This window comes from Leucopleurus acutus (genome assembly GCF_964270905.1).
Source record: "Leucopleurus acutus genome assembly, chromosome: 4".
Taxonomy (NCBI): domain Eukaryota; kingdom Metazoa; phylum Chordata; class Mammalia; order Artiodactyla; family Delphinidae; genus Leucopleurus; species Leucopleurus acutus.
In genome coordinates, this window is record NC_139146.1 from 121,353,436 (window position 1) to 121,373,610 (window position 20,175).

At 35.9% G+C, this 20,175-nt stretch overlaps 1 protein-coding gene across 1 annotated transcript in view; it reads left to right on the top strand.

Annotated features, from left to right (window-relative positions):
- PTPN13 (protein tyrosine phosphatase non-receptor type 13) overlaps positions 1-20,175 on the top strand; it is a gene marked incomplete at its 5' end in the record, with an annotated part of 176,769 nt that overhangs the window by 131,987 nt on the left and 24,607 nt on the right. The window contains 10 exons of the mRNA XM_082838934.1: positions 200-567; positions 1,731-1,911; positions 3,178-3,339; positions 3,847-4,018; positions 4,120-4,330; positions 7,679-7,749; positions 10,120-10,181; positions 12,452-12,545; positions 13,261-13,398; positions 13,498-13,586. Coding sequence (XP_082695060.1) covers positions 200-567; positions 1,731-1,911; positions 3,178-3,339; positions 3,847-4,018; positions 4,120-4,330; positions 7,679-7,749; positions 10,120-10,181; positions 12,452-12,545; positions 13,261-13,398; positions 13,498-13,586 — 1,548 coding nt within the window. The remainder of the gene's footprint in view (positions 1-199; positions 568-1,730; positions 1,912-3,177; positions 3,340-3,846; positions 4,019-4,119; positions 4,331-7,678; positions 7,750-10,119; positions 10,182-12,451; positions 12,546-13,260; positions 13,399-13,497; positions 13,587-20,175) is intronic.

Here is a 20,175-nt window from a genome sequence, read left to right on the forward strand (position 1 = left end):
GTTGTACAATATTAACAGCTGTTACTTTTATATATGATTTTTTTCTCTAATGAGAGAAAAAATAACATTTTTTTATTAGTAAAAAAATGAATATTTTAATAGGAAGTGCTTATGTTTAACACGTTCATTTTCAACCAAATGAAAATATAAGTTAATATAAGTTGTCACACTCTGATCTCTTTAAATGTGTCCATTACAGACCCCACTGCACTCTCCAGCACAAGTACCTCCAAACAACAACAGTAAAGACCCTCTTCAGACAGCATGTGTGGAGCAAGGCACCAGCTCAGATGAAAATGAAATGTCTGACAAAAGCAAGAAACCATGCACGTCCCCATCCAGGAGAGACAGTTATAGTGACAGTAGTGGGAGTGGAGAAGACGACTTAGTGAAAGCTCCAGCAAAGATACCAAACATGAGCTGGAGTTCAGCTTTGCATCAGACTCTAAGCAACATGGTGTCACAGGCACAAAGTCAACATGACGCACTCATGAGTCAAGAAACTACCATTTGTACCATGTTTTACTATCCTCAGAAAACACCTAATAAACCAGAACTTGAGGACAGGTATTGTCAATATTATGTGTAGCCCTCAAAGCAGCTGGTTAGTGTTAGTAACAAGAGCAGCCACCTCCATTTCTCTAAGAATGAAATGTGTCTATCTGTGAACCTCACAATCGTTAGGCAGAAGGTGACTCTATTGGATATCTAGCTATTGTGTCTGACAGTTTTAGTTAGCACACTCTCTACCCATTTGACCTGAGCCTTGCTGCTCTTTTGAGCATATTAACTAGTAATTAAGAAAGTTTTTTGTATTTCACCATCATTCATATTACTTACCAGAAGGAGAACAGACTTATTTTGATAGTGATGGGATAGAAGAATAAGGAGTAGACATATAAAGGGAAGCGGTAGGGAGGAAGTGGGTAGAGAGTTTGCAAAAGGTAGGACATAAAAGAGTACTGAAGAGGGGGACAGAAATGATCGAAAGCACAGAGGAATACAAAGGGAAAGACTACATCTATACCTATGAGAGTTATTCAGACATTTTATGGTTTAGCTACAACTTTGGGTATATTCAGGTCCAACTATCTATATGTTCAAGTTTTTTTTGTTGTTTTTTTCCTATTGTGTCATCCAAAATAACTACAAGAATAAGACTTACTCTTTTCTTATTTCTTCCTTTTTCTTATGTTGAAACACACATTAGGCTTCTGATAACATTAGCTTCAGCCTTGAATTAACAACTAGGAGTCAAAAGTATTACCTATTTAGGGCTTCCCTGGTGGTGCAGTGGTTGAGAGTCCGCCTGCCAATGCAGGGGACACGGGTTTGTGCCCCAGTCCAGGAAGATCCCACATGCCGCGGAGCGACTGAGCCCGTGAGCCATGGCCGCTGAGCCTGCGCGTCCAGAGCCTGTGCTCCGTAAGGGGAGAGGCCACAACAGTGAGAGGCCCGCATACCGCAAAAAACAACAACAAAAAAGTATACCTATTTAACTTTTCATACTGATTTTTGCAGCTTAAAGAGGTAGACAGAGAATAAGAATCAGTAATGTTGGCATAGAACAGATGTGAAATAAATTCATAGTCCAGAATCAGACAAAAAGTAGCTTAGGATCTCAATAAAAAGCAAACATAAATATTTGTTGAGCATTTTCTGTTTGTGGCACAAACTTACTATATTGACATTGCAATGTGTTTGAAAATAGTCTTACTTTGTCTCTGTAGTAATCCTTCCCCTCGACCACCCGATGTAACTCCTGGGCAGAGTTGTCAATCTCAGTCAGAATCTGCTTCCACTAATGCAATGGATAAATATCATAAATGTCACACTTCTGAGCCAACTAGACAGGAAAGCTTGACGTCTTTGAAAAATGACTTGGAAAACCACCTTGAAGACTTTGAACTGGTGAGTTATTTCCTTTGTATGAAGAAAATTCCTTATTTTCTCAAGTAAAATGTAGTCCTCCACAGTTTCCCTTTAGGGAAAAGGCTGTGTTTTAGATTAGCCTCATATCTATGTTCAGTAAATAGATAACATATCTGGCTGGTATGTTTCTCTGCTGAGAATTAGGGAAAAAGACCTGAGTATAAATCCTGACTCTACCACTGACTTGCTGTTGTTTGGCAAGTGCCTATGGACAAATTACTTAATCCTCTGAGTCAGTAGTTTTAGCTCTAAAATGAGACTAGTAACCTCATAGTATTGTGGTGAGGATTAAATGAAATAACATATGTAGAGCACCTAGCACAGTACCTGTTATTTCCCAAATTCTGATGAGTTACCTGTTTAATTTTTAATCAAGTGTGAATGTAATTTTATTCTCCTCCACACTGTTTTATGGGTGCCTAAATGGAATCCTTTTCTTTACTAATAGCCCTAGAACTTCTAAAGCTACAAATTCAGTTTGGAAGCCAGCCAAATTTCCAAGAATAATATGCTTAACACTGATTCAAAATCACCCTTTTTCAATACTGTTTTTTTTTGTTACCTAAGTAATAAATATTTATTATAGGAAAATTAGAAAACAAAAATTAAAACCACTTATAATCTCACCATTCAAAAACCATAAACATTTTGGAGTTAATCTTTCCAGATACTTCATTTTCCTATAATTGTGTGTGTGTGTGTGTGTGTGTGTGTGCGTGTGTATGTGTGTGTGTGTGTAGCATCTACATCTTCAACTTCATTCTCAGCAACAGAGTGAAAATAATCTTTGAACGATTTCCTTAGAAGTCTGTCATCATGCCTGTAAGCTGTAAGCAACCTTATCTCAATTGAAATCTTAAAAAAAAAATTATACAACTAAATACCTCAAGTTGTGATATTTAGTCACCCAGACTTCATGTATTTACCCCCCAAAAAACTTTCTTTTGTTGCTCTTGGCATGGGTGTTTGTCTCTGTTTGTTCTGAAAATACAAGAATTGAAGCATGAGTAAGTTCTGTCTCAGCTATCTCTAGACAAGCACATAATGTTGAATTTAAACTCAACTCTTACATGGGCAGGGAGGCATTTTCTAGAATTGGACATACCTGGCTTCTTCACTTGGGCAAGTTAAGCAACCTTTTAAGGTGTAGTGTCCTCCTGTGTTAATCAATGGAAATATTTGTCTTTCTCTTTGCCTTTACAGCAAAATAGACAACCTAAAAGAATCACTGTTTTCTTCCCTTAGGAGATGATAGAACTCCACATTACCCTAATTAAGTCGGAAAAAGGAAGCCTGGGTTTTACAGTAACCAAAGGCAATCAGAGTATTGGTTGTTATGTTCATGATGTCATTCAGGATCCAGCCAAAAGTGATGGAAGGCTAAGACCTGGGGACCGGCTCATAAAGGTGAGACATTTAAACAGACTCTATTTGTGCAAATGTGACCAGAGATCAATCCAGGACCGAAGAAGGAAAAGCAAGAAGGTTGAGTTAATATAATACTCTATTTCACTGCTTGGTTTATGTTTTCCTTCTCCACCTCTTAAAAGTAAAGGCCTTTATATAGTAATAATTTGGAAAATGCTTAATCTCAGTTAAGGCATTAAACAAGCTATCTTGGGTCTCAGGAAGAGAAAGTTTCTTAAATTGCTATAAGAATAAATTTTCTGTATTAGCAAAGTAATGACATTTGTTAGGTATTTTACATTATAATTTCATTTATAATTACTTGATCATTGTTCATGATTTCCACAGTAGAGGGGATTACCAATAAACTAGAGACCGTTCTTTATTGTGAATCTCCTACTGGCTAAAATAAATTATATAAAAAGTTAGGGAAATTACTGTATTTTGTTGGCAACTTCTGTGTTCCAGTAATTGTAATCCTACTTTGCCCCATTCTCATTTTTATAGGTTAATGATACAGATGTTACAAAAATGACTCACACAGATGCAGTGAATCTACTCCGAGCTGCACCCAAGACAGTCAGATTAGTTCTTGGCCGAGTTCTAGAATTACCCAGGATGCTAATGCTGCCTGATTTGCTACCTGACATTACATTTACATGCAACAAAGAGGAGCTGGGTAATGCAAATTCAAGTTTTGTGCAGTGTGATTTTTCTTGGCTAGATTAAGAGTAAGTACTGTTAAGACTAAGGAAACAAATATTTTTCTGTTCCCTAAAGGTTTTTCCTTATCTGGAGGTCACGACAGCCTTCATCAAGTGGTATATGTTAGTGATATCAATCCAAGGTCAGTTGCAGCCACTGAGGGTAATCTCCAGCTCTTAGACATCATCCACTATGTGAACGGAGTCAGCACACAAGGAATGACTTTGGAAGAAGCTAGGAGAGCATTAGACATGTCACTGCCTTCAGTGGTGCTGAAAGCAACAAGGTACTCTACAATTATTCACGGATTTTGTTTGTGTGTGCACATGCATTTCAGGCCATTAAAAGACACTAGGTTTTCTTAAAGATATTCCTGAGTTAGTAATTCACAGACTAAGTGAATGGGGGTTAGTAATTTATGTGTTTCCTTCATAGTAGTCAAATGTCTGTGCCAGTTTTCATGCCTCGCACCTGCATCCCACACTATCCAGAGCAATCCTCAAACAGGTCTCAGCAATCACTGTAGTAAAGTAAGGGCTGTGTGCTGATTGCCTTAGACCTAAATTAAGACCAGCCCTGATGAGGAAAAGGGATAAGAATGTATTGACTGGCCCAGGCCAGTCCTAGCCGATTCCCAGAGCTGGGACATGGTCAGTCCTACCTGAAAGTCATGTCTACAACCAATGGGGCATAGACCATCACATTCACTATACCTCATGACAATTTCACGTTATAAAAAATGCTAATAGCAACTTTTCTTTCACTTAATGGAAATAAATTGAAAAAAATATGTATTAGTTTCTCTTTTTTTAATGTTTTTATTTATTTGGCTGCATCGGGTCTTCATTGCGGCATGTGGGACCTTTTGTTGCAGCACTCGTTGAGGTGCTCATTGCGGTGCATGGGCTCTTTGTTGCGGCACCCAGGCTTATCTAGTTGTGGCATGCGGGTTTTCTCTTCTCTAGTTGTGGTGCAGGCTCCAGGGTGTGTGGGCTCTGTAGTTTGCAGCAGGTGGGCTCTCTAGCTGAGGTGTGTGAGCTCGGTAGTTGTGGCACAGGGGCTTAGTTGCTCCGCGGCATGTGGGATCTTAGTTCCCCAACCAGTGATTGAACCCGTGTCACCTGCACTGGAAGGTGGATTCTTTACCACTGGACCACCAGGGAAGTCCCTATGTATTAGTTTCTTACTACTATTAAATTACTACAAATTCTTTGTCCTAAAATCAAGGTGTTGGCAAGCTCCCTTCCATAGGCTCCAGGAGAAAATCCATTTCCTTGCTTTTCCAACTTCTAGACATTGCCCATATTCCTTGGTTCATAGCCCTTTGCCATCTTTAAAGCCAGCAATCACAGCACTCTCTGCTTTGGTCGTCACATCTTTCTGACTCTGACATTCCTATCTCTCTGTTTAACTTATAAGGACCCCTGTGATTACATTGGGCCCAGCCAGATAATCCAGAATAATCTCCTCATCTCTAGATCCTTAATTTACTCACATCTGCAAAATTCCTTTTGCCATGCAAGATAACATATTCAAAGGTTCTGGGGATTATAATGCAGACATCTTTGGGGGGCCGTTACTCCGCCTGCCACATGTACATGAACTCGGGCTTTCTAGATTACGGTCTATGTTACATAAGAGAAAACTTCACATTTGTATCTGCGATACAAGGTGAGTTTTATATAGTATGTCTTCCAAAATATAGAAACTGTTAATTAAATCGTTTGATCATAAACCCATTTTTCCTTCTGAACCTTTAAGTTAGATTGTATACTTTTTCCCTTGAACATAACCCCTGACCGGTTTTCTTCAATATTTCTAAAAATTAGATTGGCATACAGTTATTTTCATAGGTGTACCTGAATGTTAATTAGTGGAGGAGGAGAGTGTTCAAACAACCTGGAAAATGTTTTTATGAAAACATTTCTGCTAACCATAGATCTAGATGAATTTTTTGCCTCCAAATCACTAGAGCAGCCCTTACCCTAGGTCTAAAATCAGTTTCTTTTCTCTTTCTACTTTTATCTTTGCTGAAGTCACTACAGTACAGTAGTAGCTGTAGATACAGTAGATACAGTAGTAGCAGTCATAGTTACCTTACCCTTCATTCTTCTTCCAGCTCTCTCTCCTCTGTTGTTTTATTTCTGCCCTCTTTTAAGTCCACAGGGGGGCTTTCCTGGTGGCACAGCGGTTAAGAATCTGCCTGCCAACGCAGGGGACACGGGTTCGAGCCCTGGTCTGGGAAGGTCCCACATGCCATAGAGCAACTGAGCCCACTAGCCACAACTACTGAGCCTGTGCTCTAGAGCCCGCAGGCCACAACTGCTGAGCCCATGTGCCACAACTACCGAAGGCTGCGTGCCTAGAGCCCGTGCTCCGCAACGAGAGAAACTACCACAATGAGAAGCCCGCGCACCGCAAGGAAGAGTAGCCCCCGTGCGCAGCAACAAAGACCTAATGCAGCCAAAAATAAAATAAATAAATTTATTTAAAAATTAAAGAAATAATAAAGTCTACAGGGTAACAGTAATAGAGGGTTGTATACTTGTGGTAATTATTTGTCAAGAGCTGTAAAGTGTCTGTAATTTTACCCTATTTGCAAACTAATAAACTAGCCAGTTATTGTTTTATGAATGCTGGTAGAAGATATGAAACTCCTGTATCGGAAACAAAAGACCTTATTACTAAAGGCACAGCAAGCAGCATGAGCATGGTATTGGTGTCGGTTCCCATGTCCTCCAAGTCCCATGGAGATGACATATGCGGGCCTAGTGGGTTTCTGTACATGCAGTGGGTTATAGTACAGGAGAAGAGTACTGTAAGAAGAGCCAGGGAACCCACCACTTTATAGCAGCCTGTAAGAAAGCTTGCATTTTGTTTGGGTAGAGAGATTACATAATTCCTCAAGCTTGCTCACCATGAACATAGCCTTGAGAATTGGCCCAGATAAAAAGTGGTTAGAGCCTTTGCATTTCTGAGGTACCCAGCAAGAACATACAGGGTTGCTTAGGACCCATGGCTGATTGCCTCTCCCAACACTGTATACCTTAGGCAACCTCCCTTTTCTTTCAAGTATTAGCAACAATAAAATCACATTCTAATACTCTTCCAAGGTGCTGTCTCTTGACTGTTTTTCATGTTGGGTTGTACTATTCTTATAATGCTTTGAATATATATATTTTGTCTAGATTTTCACTTAAAGTAATTCCAAAGAAAAACACGTATCAGGGGCTTTAGATAGGCAAAACTTAGTGATCTGTGACTTCTGAGTGTGGTTATCTTTGAACTATCACCTGAGTGACAGTGAACTAAGTTATTAGATCATGAATATTACCAGTGTTTTAAATGAGAGGGGAAATATGGTGATGTATTGAACTGAAACCCAAGAAAGATTATGTAAAGAAGTGATTCTTCATCTTTTTTCAGTCAAGAATGTCTCCCTCAACCATGTATAGATGAACCCTGATAAAATTTTGTCTGCAGCTTCAGGAAGTACCTAGACCCCCTGAAGCCCATCTAAAATAAAGTTCCTGAGGCTAAATAGTTAACAGATGGCTTGAAGGATATTTAAACAAACATCTTAAATAATTTGCAATTGCATTTTGTTTTGTTTTGTTTTTTGTAAACAACACAGAAATGGTCATCCAGTGGTTCCCAGTTCTAAGATGTCTGCTGTTTCAGCTCCAAAGAAAGCCAAAGCCAATGGTAAGGATATAGTCATTTTATGACAGTAAGTAGTTATAGAGAGGTAACTATTTTTTTCCCCAAAAGCAAGTTTGGATACTATCACCAAAATGTTTTTATTGCCCTTCCAGACTGTTTTGCAGGATCTGAGTGAAAAAATTACACTTAAATAAAAGCACCTCTAATATTCTGTGCATAATAGGAAAGAGTAGAGCAGCATGGCATTTAAAGCCAGATAGAACTGAGTTTACAAGTCCTGTGTAACCTTAGCAAGTTACTTGATCTGTATCTAAGCCTCTATTTTCTGCCAGTAAAATAAGAACATTAATAGTATCTATCTGTTAAGGTTATAATGAGACATAAATACAATAATATACTTACCACAATGATTGTCACATAATAATTTATTCAGACAGTTACTAAATTTCTTCTCTATGCCAGGCAGTGTTCTGGGCATTGTGAATATAGCAATGAGTAAACAAAGTATCTGTCTTATATTCTAGCATAGTAATAGAAATTGTAATCTTAATAGTTGTGGCAGCAAACATTAATTTAATGCTTTTTCTGGACTAAGCATTCTTCTAGGTGCTCAAATCCTCACAGCAACCCTGTGAGACTAGTATTACTATTATCCTCCTTTTATAGAAGGGGAAACCAAGGCACAGAAAAGTTTGATAACTTGCCCAAGCTACAGGGTTAATAAATAGTCAAGCCAGAATTTAAACCTAGGATGTCTGACTCCATGCTCTCATTTACATAATCAGCTCAGTAAATGTAGCTTTTATTGATAGTATTCATATAAGAATGTTAGGTACAGGGGAATGTGGTTGAACTTAAAGAGTATTTGAAATGTAAATCCAGTACTTCTTAGTACTTCTTATATAACTAAACTTTTAGGTTATCAGGCAGTAGTATCTAAATACCAAAATAGCTAAAAGAAATCTGCCAATTGCAGTTGTAGTTTGATTATCTTTGTTCTCTGTTGTTACCTGAATGCCTTAGGGGTCCTTCTTGCTGCTTTCTAATAGTTCTGGTTCACATTAGAGTCAAACTACTTCACAGAACAGTCAGGAGAGCATTTTTCTAGTGACCTCTGAGAACACTCCTGTTTGTAACTTTCAAGGCAGAGGAGGGTAGCTGTGCCCTGCCCCCTTGTAGAAACTGCCTAGTAATCTGTCTTTATGGGATTCTCAGGCCTAATTTCTTTATGAATTCTGAAAATCACATAGTATCAGTAATAGGAACTCTCTTGTAGTGATGAAAATGTAAAATGGTACAACCATTTTGGAAAGCAGTTTGACAGTTTCTTAAAAATTTAAACATATGCCCACCATACGATCTAGCCGTTCCACTCCTGTTTGTTTACTAAAGAGAAAACAAAGCATATATTCATACACAAAAACTTGTACAGGAATTTCTTAGCAGCTTTCTTTATAATAACCAAAATCTGAAACCACTCAAATGTCTAAAATCTGTTGAATGAATAACCATTTGTAATATATCCAAGCAACAGAATACTACTCAGCAATAAAAATGAATAGATTGTTGATACATGCAACAACATAATTAAAATAAAATAGGTATGCTGAATGAAAAAAAACAGACAAAAAAAAGAATCCATATTGTATTATTCCATTTGTACAAGATTGTACAAAAGTGCAAATTAATCTATAGTGACAAAGGAGATCAGTGGTTGCCTGGGGACAGAGGGGGAGAGAGGAACAGGGGGAACAGATGGGAGAGATTACAAATAATAAACTATTGTGCTTTATACTATTCCAGTATGATTCTTTTGAACCAGTGGTTCATTTTTGGTATACTTTTTAATTATTTTTCCTGGTAGTTTAATAAGGTATCTCCTGGAAATAATGAATCTAATTTTTAACTGTAGAGGAAACAATATCATTTTTAATATATGTATTTAATTTTTGTGCTTATGTCTAAGAGTTAAAATCCACATTTGGTTTATAAATATACTAAAAGTCCTTTCCAGTTGTATCCATACTTATTTTTCCATGTTAAATTGATAGTCTTTGTGAAATGAGATAAAGGACCTGCTATCTTTCCAGTGACTATATAGTTCAGCACCTGTAATGTCTCTTCCATTTAGTTGGGAAAATCTATATTTAGTGTCTGACACTAGAAACATTTAGCCCAAACTGAGCTTTTATGCAAACTATTTTCTTTTAAGAAATTGGCTTTGTCCTTGGAATAAACCCTTCTCTAATATTTGATTCCATTTAGTTGATTTTAATCACTTTGTGATATGACCTCTCTTAGTGTATTAATAAAAATAAGAACATGTGCAGAAATATGGGTTTTCTTTCACTATTTTGTTGTCCCTGATGTGGTTCTGAGTGGCTCATCCTTTTCTTTCTGTTCTTCCTTCAGGTCATCACATTGTGGAGCCTTGTGGCAAACCGGCACTCACACCTAATAACTCATTCTCCAAGGTAAGTGAAAAGCCACCTTCTTTGTGTCCTACTTCCTTATCTAAATAAGTAGTTTGTTTGTATTTTGAACCAAACTGATTTCATATTTAAATATTTGCCTTTTTTAGACACATGTATTGATTTTTAGATACATGTACTTAGTGAACTAATAGGACTAAGTAACACACAATGAAAAGCCCCCACACAAGTAACCCTACATCATCGGGCACACATTCAGCTCTTAAATAGGCTGATTACTTATATAGATAGCTTTAGTGCTGGGATTTTTTATTAATATGTACAGTTCTTTTGGTTGTCTCTTAGATACCCAGAAGAGAAAAATGTAATTATGAGTGGGTTAACATTGACCAGCAGTGACTCTCAAATGACAGATCTCTGCTACTAGTGAGGCAAAACTGTAGTGGCAAAAGAAATGGGCTTACTTGCTTTTTTAAAGACATAGAAAATGCTTTACTACATAATAAAATGAAAGAACCTAAATCGTTTAAGATTATCACAGGGAAATCTGGAGGTGTTTTAACAAAAATATTTTAATACGTAACTAAATTCCACTTTCAAGCTCTTTATTTAAGGCTACATTTATACCCATTTGTTTGGCTAACATTTCTTTTTACTTTCTGGCATGTAATATACACAGCTTCCAGCTGGATCTTCATTTCATGGAACTGTTTTATCTCACACGTATCTCATGCAATCTATTCTGAACCTCACTACTCAAATATCTTTCCACGTAAAATCCAGAGCTGAGGCATTTCCCTCCTAGTAATCTGAAAATCTTATCAGCTCAACAAGATTTCTGGAATTAGAACTTTTGTTATTCGTGATTGTAAACATTTTTTGTTGGAGTTAAAATCTTCCAGGAAGTCTCCTAAATGATATTCTGTCCTTGAATACTAATGTCTGTACTATGAATTTCTCATGAAGAGTGGAATTTTACAATCCAGTGAAATTTTTTGACATTATGTAACCATTATTTATGAAGAGATAATTTCATTGCATCTACTATCTCTACCTTTTATCTTTTTTATTCTTAACATCTTTATTAGAGTATAACTGCTTTACAATGGTGTGTTAGTTTCTGCTTTATAACAAAGTGAATCAGTTATACATATACATATATCCCTATATCTCTTCCCTCTTGCATCTCCCTCCCTCCCACCCTCCCTATCCCACCCCTCTAGGTGGTCATAAAGCACAAAGCTGATCTCCTTGTCCTATGCGGCTGCTTCCCACTAGCTATCTATTTTACGTTTGGTAGTGTATATATGTCCATGCCACTCTCTCACTTTGTCCCATCTTACCCTTCCCCCTCCCTGTATCCTCAAGTCCATTATCTATTAGGTCTGCATCTTTATTCCCGTCTTGCCCCTAGGTTCTTCATGACCTTTTTTGTTGTTGTTTTTTAGATTCCATATATATGTGTTGGCATACGGTATTTGTTTTTCTCTTTCTGACTTCACTCTGTATGACAGACTCTAGGTCTACCTTTTATCTTAATAAAAAAAGTAAAATCTTTAAAGCAAACCACGCTTTATTTGTATAAAATTATTTTAATTTATTCTAATCATTTAATATTGCATTTTGCCCTAATCATCTTTCTTTTAATAGGCTACGTGCCATGAAGTGCTTCACAATTAACCATTGAATTTAAAAGTTACATTCCATTTAATTAGTACTTTATAGTTATGAATCCATTGCTATTTTCCTTAAATTGAGATGAGGTTTAGACTAGATTTGAAAATCTTTATAGCCAACAGTTGATCAGATTGCTAAACTGAAGACTATGTCCATGTAACAACTTCACAAATACTTAAAAGATTGACTTTTTTCTCATTTCCCTGAACTTCTTAGTAGGTCTATTTAACTTTTCGAAAAAGTTCTATGGAAGACAGATCCCATAGAATATGCCTTAAAAAGAGATTTCTGCGGTCAAATAAATTTAGGAAATACTACATAATACATTTCTCTTTTGACAACTCAAAATTTCTATTAGTAAGCATTGTGAGAATTCTTGGAATAAAAATATAGATTTAATGTTGCTTAACCTAGTGTTGCCAGGCATATCTGATGATGGAAAGTCCCATACCCTTTGCATATTTCATTGCACTGGTATCTCCTAGAAGCACTGATCCAAGGTGGGGAGATATAAAAAGGATTTTATACCGAGAAAGAAGGGGAGAAGGACATGGAGGGACAGTGTGCAGTCCCTTCCTAATCCTGGATGTTAGTAAAATAGAAAACTAATGATTTGCTTTGGTTTTATACTTTAGGTTAATGGGGAAGAAATAATTGAAATTTTGTACCCTGAAAGAAAATGTTCTACTTATCAGATGAAGGAATCAGCAGACCTGATTCTATCCAAAGGTAGTTTCCCAAATCGAGTCATCGAGTTACTCTAAATGCCCTAATAATTCAAGTAATAAAGAAATGTTGGCAGCCTTTCTTATTTGCCTTACATGTTCCTGTAGCCTTAAAAGGAAAGATTATTGTTCAGAGAAATAAAAGAACAGCGTAAAATTAATATTAGCTGCACTACTGTACAAATGTCCAGTATTCATTCTCATCTCTAAGATTAAAATGATTTTTAAATGATTGAAGAGATAGCAGTTTTGTTTGATAATTGTTTCTTGTATTTTTTTGAAGCAGCAATTCACTGGCTACCTAATAACTGAGACATTTTTTCTTGGGGATGTTTGGGCTGCCCTATTATATCCTTAATCTTTGTAACATAACTTCTTTGGTTGAAATTTCTTTAGTTTCCTTTATAAATTAACAATTTGGGATTAAGTTATGGAAATAAACATTAAATTATTAATGTCCTTTGAAAAGGTGTATCACAGAGATTGATTTTGGTTTATTCAGTTGCATTTGTGTGGTCTTTTGTCATAACAGCCAAAGTAGCTCTAGAACTAAAAATGCCTGGGTCCCATTAGTGTAAACCACTTTTCCTGTCATGGCTGGTTTTTCAAAGTGGATGCTTAAAATTTGAAAGTCCTGGCATATTATATTTGACACATTGTCTCTTTCTCATACCAATATTTTTTAAAGTAAAATCCCATGTAAATTACTGTTTTTCAAGAATCTGATGTACAAGAAGATGATATTTATGATGATCCTCAAGAAGCTGAAGTTATCCAGTCTCTGCTGGATGTTGTGGATGAGGAAGCTCAGAATCTTTTAAACCAAAATAATGCAGCACGAGATGCCTGTGCTCCAGGTAGATGAACCAGTATGAGTAAGTTGGTACACGGAAGGAGTACAGGAAGGCCTCTACAGAGCATTTTAATTCCTCTTGGCCTATTTCTTTCTTTCCCAGGTGCATTGAAAACCAGTGGGAAGTTATGTGAAGAGAGAGCAGAAGATACAGACTATGATGGTTCACCTTTACCTGAAGAGTTTACGGAGGTAAGGATAATACCTAGGTAAACACTCTGTGATGCTATATCTTGTTAGAATTCTCTGATGAGGCCTTACCTCTCCCTACCTACCAGTTTCCCTTCTAAGTATTAAAGATAATATCCTGATGGCTGGTTAGTAACCTCAGTAAGAATTAGAACTGATGTCATTTACTCATTTTGGAGAAAACTTGCCTATAAATCATTTAACCTCTTTTGGTGAAGGTTTCCATTCAGGAAAATAGTGCCCAAAAATCTTTTTTTTTTTTTCTTTTTTTGCATCTTCATTATTATTACACCAAATCAAAGTTGGTAATTCCAAGATCCCATTCCAGTTAATACCTAACCTAGGTAGAAAACTTGATTTTTATCCTTGAGTGCTTGTTTTCTTCTGCCCCTCATGGATCCTTGGTCTTAATTATCATGGAAACATCTCATTCTTTCATTTACTCCATAGCTTTTGCTCTGATTGCTCTGCAATTTCAGTTGAGACATGTTTTGAAAGATTTAGACAGCTGACATTCATAATACATTAAACTAGTTGGATGCAAACTAGTAAAAATAAGCTGTACAGGAATTAGTGCTTAATATATAGTATATACGTTTGTTAAAATCTTAAAAAAAATAAAACCCCAAAGTTGGAATCATCTGAGATTAATTTTATTTTTTGCATTTAAGAGTCATCCTATGCCAGGGAAAGAATTACTATTCAAGTTTCCCCAAGCCAAAAAAAAAAAGAAGAAGAAGGAAGAGAAAGAAACAATTAATTTTCAAAAATGTAATCATAGACTTATTTAAGACTAAGACTTCAGATCTTCTGGGACATTGAACTGACTAAGAAAAAAGCATGAAATAGTAGATAAATAATATGTAAGCCTGCTCAAACTAGGCATCACCCTATTTATATGAATCTGATCTTGCCCATTGTTCTAGAATAATTTCCCTCACAAGGCTTCTGATTCTTCCTATTGAACATCTTCAAAATTGTCAAAACTAAGCTGGTCTGGATTCTTACCACGCATGTACCCACACACAATCTCATATACACGTGATTATTTTCATAAATACTTATATATAATTAATGTATGTAAATACAAGGAAGCTTATATTTGTTTTATTATGTATTTCCTAATCTAAAAAAATGATTACACAAATATTAAATAGCTCACAATGTATCATGCTGTAGTGTTTTTACTTAAGTTATTGTTCTTTTGTACTATCTAAATATTAATAATTATAACAATAAGCTCTTTGAAAAAGATTTTCTGAACATTTTAAATCATACTAATCATATTTTTATTAATACTATTTAAGATACCCCTTAAAATGTATGTTCTGAAGTCTCTTAACTAAGACAGTAAATAAAACTCTTTAATATCCATTTCAAAATCCAATGCCTTTTCTTTAAAAAAAAAAAAAGCTTAACATAATATAGATTCTCTTTTACACTGAGCTATTATAAAAAAAGTTTATAGCAGAAACCTACATTCAAGTTGCTTTTTTTATTTTGATAAGGAAGACACTACATCCTCATTGTAAAAAAAATATTTTAAACAGAATCATTTTAAAATGCAAGCTCCTGGGGCTTCCCTGCTGGCACAGTGGTTGAGAGTCTGCCTGCCGATGCAGGGGACACGGGTTCATGCCACGGAGCGGCTGGGCCCGTGAGCCATGGCCACTGAGCCTGCGGGTCTGGAGCCTGTGCTCCACAACGGGAGAGGCCACAACGAGAGGCCTGCATACCACAAAAAAAAAAAAAAAAAAAAATGCAAGCTCCTTTTTTTACCCATTCCTCATCTTCATCTGAGATAGCTATTGTTAAAATATTGGGTTTTACCCTTCTATTATACATATGAAAACATGTAATTTAATATACTTTTTGTCACGTGATTCCAAATTTGGTTCTCAGTTAAAATTGATCATTACACTCTTTACACTAATATGTAAAAATCTGTCTCATATTTTCTTTTTCTTTTTGAAACTTAAAAATATTTATTAATTCATTTATAATAACAATAATCAACCTATTACATGTCAGCATAAATCACGTTTTTAACAGAAAATATCTATTTTCCAAAACGAGAAAATATGTGAGAAGAGTGGCATTGTTTTACATTAAGTCCTTTTTACATAAATTTATATCACACTTTTTTTATTCAAACAAAGTCACAAAAATTATAATCATCCTCATCAGTTCACTCAGTCCCATGTAATTAATTTTTTTTCATCTTGATCTTTTGTTAGCACTTTTATGAATTCATCAGTTTTCCATTAGAGTTCTGAAAATGCTTATTCATTCAATTCAGCAGTATAGTCAGTTACCAGAAACCTGTACTTGTCACAGTCTTTTCAATGAATTCCTTGAAGATGAAACCCTTTTATAGGAACAGTTTTGCAAAAGCATCAGAGTACACCCAGAACTGTCTGTAAATGACAAAAGACTTTAAAATGACCACGGTTTAAGATTTGATGAAAGTTCATAATAATGCAATTGACAAGCAAATTTAGTTACTTCTGAGATATATATTTTAAAGTAAATTAGAATTATGACTTATAACATTATACCAGAACCTATAAGATTTTTAGAAATTTCATGTAATGTCTGAAACATTTATATTAACATATTTCCATACAAATAACTCGAACAGAGTTTACTATTCGTTTGTTTTTTTCTAATTTTTGAATTTTATTTTTTTATACAGCAGCTTCTTATTAGTCATCAATTTTATACACATCAGTGTATACATGTCAATCCCAGGTGCCCAGTTCAGCACACCGCCATCCCCACCCCCCTGTGGCTTTCCCCACTTGGTGTCCATACATTTGTTCTCTACATCTGTGTCTGAACTTTTGCCCTGCAAACCTGTTAATCTGTACCATTTTTCTAGGTTCCACATACATGCATTAATATACGATATTTGTTTTTCTCTTTCTGACTTACTTCACTCTGTATGACAGTCTCTAGATCCATCCACGTCTCAACAAAAGACTCAGTTTCATTCCTTTTTATGGCTGAGTAATATTCCATTGTATATATGTACCACAACTTCTTTATCCATTCGTTTGTCAATAGGCATGTAGGTTGCTTCCATGACCTGGCTATTGTAAATAGTGCTGCAATGAACATTGGGGTGCATGTGTCTTTTTGAAGTATGGTTTTCTCTGGGTATATGCCCAGTAGTGGGATTGCTGGATCATATGGTAATTCTATTTTTAGTTTTTTAAGGAACCTCCATACTGTTCTCCATAGTGGCTGTATCAATTTACATTCCCACCAAGAGTGCAAGAGGGTTCCCTTTTCTCCACACCCTCTCCAGTATTTGTTGTTTGTAGATTTTTTGATGATGCCCATTCTAACTGGTATGAGGTGATACCTCACTGTAGTTTTGATCTGCATTGCTCTAATAATTAGTGATGTTGAGCAGCTTTTCATGTGCTTCTTGGCCATCTGTATGTCTTCTTTGGAGAAATGTCTATTTAGGTCTTCTGCCCATTTGTGGATTGGGTTGTTTGTTTCTTCAATATTGAGCTACATGAGCTGTTTATATATTTTGGAGATTAATCCTTGGTCCGTTGATTCATTTGCAAATATTTTCTCCCATTCTGAGGGTTGTCTTTTCGTCTTGTTTATGGTTTCCTTTGCTGTACAAAAGCTTTGAAGTTTCATTAGGTCCCATTTGTTTATTTTTGTTTTTATTTCCATTATCCTAGGAGGTGGATCAAAAAAGATCTTGCTGTGATTTATGTCAAAGAGGGTTCTTCCTATGTTTTCCTCTAAGAGTTTTATAGTGTCCGGTCTTACATTTAGGTCTCAAATCCATTTTGAGTTTATTTTTGTGTATGGTGTTAGGGAGTGTTCTAATTTCATTCTTTTACATGTAACTGTCCCGTTTTCCCAGCATCACTTATTGAAGAGACTGTCTTTTCTCCATTGTGTATCCTTGCCTCCTTTGTTATAGATTAGTTGATCATAGGTGCGTGGGTTTATCTCTGGGCTTTCTATCTTGTTCCATTGATCTATGTTTCTGTTTTTGTGCCAGGACCATACTGTCTTGATTACTGTAGCTTTGTAGTATCATCTGAAGTCAGGGAGTCTGATTCCTCCAGCTCTGTTTTTTTCCCTCAAGACTGCTTTGGCTATTCAGGGTCTTTTGTGTCTCCTACAAATTTTAAGATTTTTTGTTCTAGTTCCATAAAAAATGCCATTGGTAATTTGATAGGGATTGCATTGAATCTGTAGATTGCTTTGGGTAGTATAGTCATTTTCACAATATTGAGTCTTCCAATCCAAGTACATGGTGTATCTCTCCGTCTGTTGGTATCGTCTTTAATTTCTTTCATCAGTGTCTTATAGTTTTCTGCATACAGGTCTTTTGTCTCCCTAGGTAGGTTTATTCCTAGGTATTTATTCTTTTTGTTGCAATGGTAAATGGGAGTGTTTCCTTAATTTCTCTTTCAGATTTTTCCTCATTAGTGTATAGGAATGCAAGAGATTTCTGTGCATTAATTTTGTATCCTGCAACTTTACCAAATTCATTGATTAGCTCTAGTAGTTTTATGGTGGCATCTTTAGGATTCTCTTATGTATACTATCATGTCCTCTGCAGACACTGACAGTTTTACTTCTTCTTTTCCAATTTGTATTCCTTTTACTTCTTTTTCTTCTCTGATTGCCGTGGCTAGGACTTCCAAAACTCTGTTGAATAATAGTGGTGAGAGTGGACATCCTTGTCTTGTTCCTGATCTTAGAGGAAATGCTTTCAGTTTTTCACCATTGAGAATGATGTTTGCTCTGGGTTTGTCATATATGGCCTTTATTATGTTGAGGTAGTTCCTTCTGTGCCCACTTTCTGGAGAGTTTTTATCGTAAATGGGTCTTCAATTTGTCAAAAGCTTTTTCTGCATCTATTGAGATGATCATATGGTTTTTATTTTCAATTTGTTAATATGGTGTATCACATTGATTGATTAGTGTATATTGAAGAATCCTTGCATCCCTGGGATAAATCCCACTTGATCATGGTGTATGATCCTTTTAATGTGTTGTTGGATTCTGTTTGCTAGTATTTTGTTGAAGATTTTTAGATCTATATTCATCAGTGATATTGTTCTGTAATTTTCTTTTTTTTTAATATCTTTGTCTGGTTTTGGTATTAGGGTGATGGTGGCCTCATAGAATGCGTTTGGGAGTGTTCCTTCCTCTGCAGTTTTTTGGAAGAGTTTGAGAAGGATGGGTGTTAGCTCTTCTCTAAATGTTTGATAGAATTCACCTGTGAATCCATCTGGTCCTGGACTTTTGTTTGTTGGAAGATTTTTAATCACAGTTTCAATTTCATTACTTGTGATTGGTCTGTTCATATTTCCTATTTCTTTCTGGTTTCAGTCTTGGAAGATTATACCTTTCTAAGAACTTGTCCATTTCTTCCAGGTTGTCCATTTTGTTGGCATAGAGTTGCTTGTAGTAGTCTCTTAGGAGGCTTTGTATTTCTGCAGTGTTTATTGTAACTTCTCCTTTTTCATTTCTAATTTTATTGACTTGAGTCCTGTCCCTCTTTTTCTTGATGAGTCTGGCTAATGGTTTATCAATTTTGTTTATCTTGTCAGAGAACCAGCTTTTAGTTTTATTGATCTTTGCTGTTGTTTTCTTTGTTTCTTTTCATTTACTTCTGCTCTGATCTTTATGGTTTCTTTCCTTCTGCTAACTTTGGGTTTTGTTTGTTCTTCTTTCTCCGGTTCCTTTAGGTGTAAGGTTAGATTGTTTATTTGAAATTTTTCTTGTTTCTTGAGGTAGGCTTGTATAGCTATAAACTTCCCTCTTAGAACTGCTTTTGCTGCATCCCATAGATTTTGGATCGTCGTGTTTTCATCATCCATTGTCCCTAGGTATTTTTTGATTTCCTCTTTGATTTCTTCAGTGATCTGTTGGTTATTTAGTAATGTATTGTTTAGCCTCCATGTGTTTGTGTTTTTTACATTCATTTCTAATATCATAGCATTGTGGTCAGAAAAGATGCTTGATATGATTTCAATTTTCTTAAATTTACTGAGGATTGATTTGTGACCCGAGATGTGATCTATCCTGGAGAATGTTCCATGCGCACTTGAGAAGAAAGTGTAATCTGCTGTTTTTGGATGTAATGTCCTATAATATCAATTAAATCTATCTGGTCTATTATGTCATTTAAAGCTTCTGTTTCCTTATTTATTTTCAGTTGGGTTGATCTGTCCATTGGTGTAAGTGAGGTGTTAACATCCCCCACTATTATTGTGTTACTGTCGATTTCCTCTTTTATAGCTGTTAGCAGTTGCCTTATGTATTGAGGTGCTCCTATGTTACGTGCATATATATTTATAATTGTTATTTCTTCTTCTTGGATTGATCCCTTGATCATTATGTAGTGTCCTTCCTTGTCTCTTGTAACATTCTTTATTTTAAAGTCTATTTTATCTGATATGAGTATTTCTACTTCAGCTTTCTTTTGATTTCCATTTGCATGGAATATCTTTTTCCATCCCCTCACTTTCAGTCTGTATGTGTCCCTAGGTCTGAAGTGGGTGTCTTGTAGATAGCATATTATGGGTCTTTTTTTTTTTTTGCA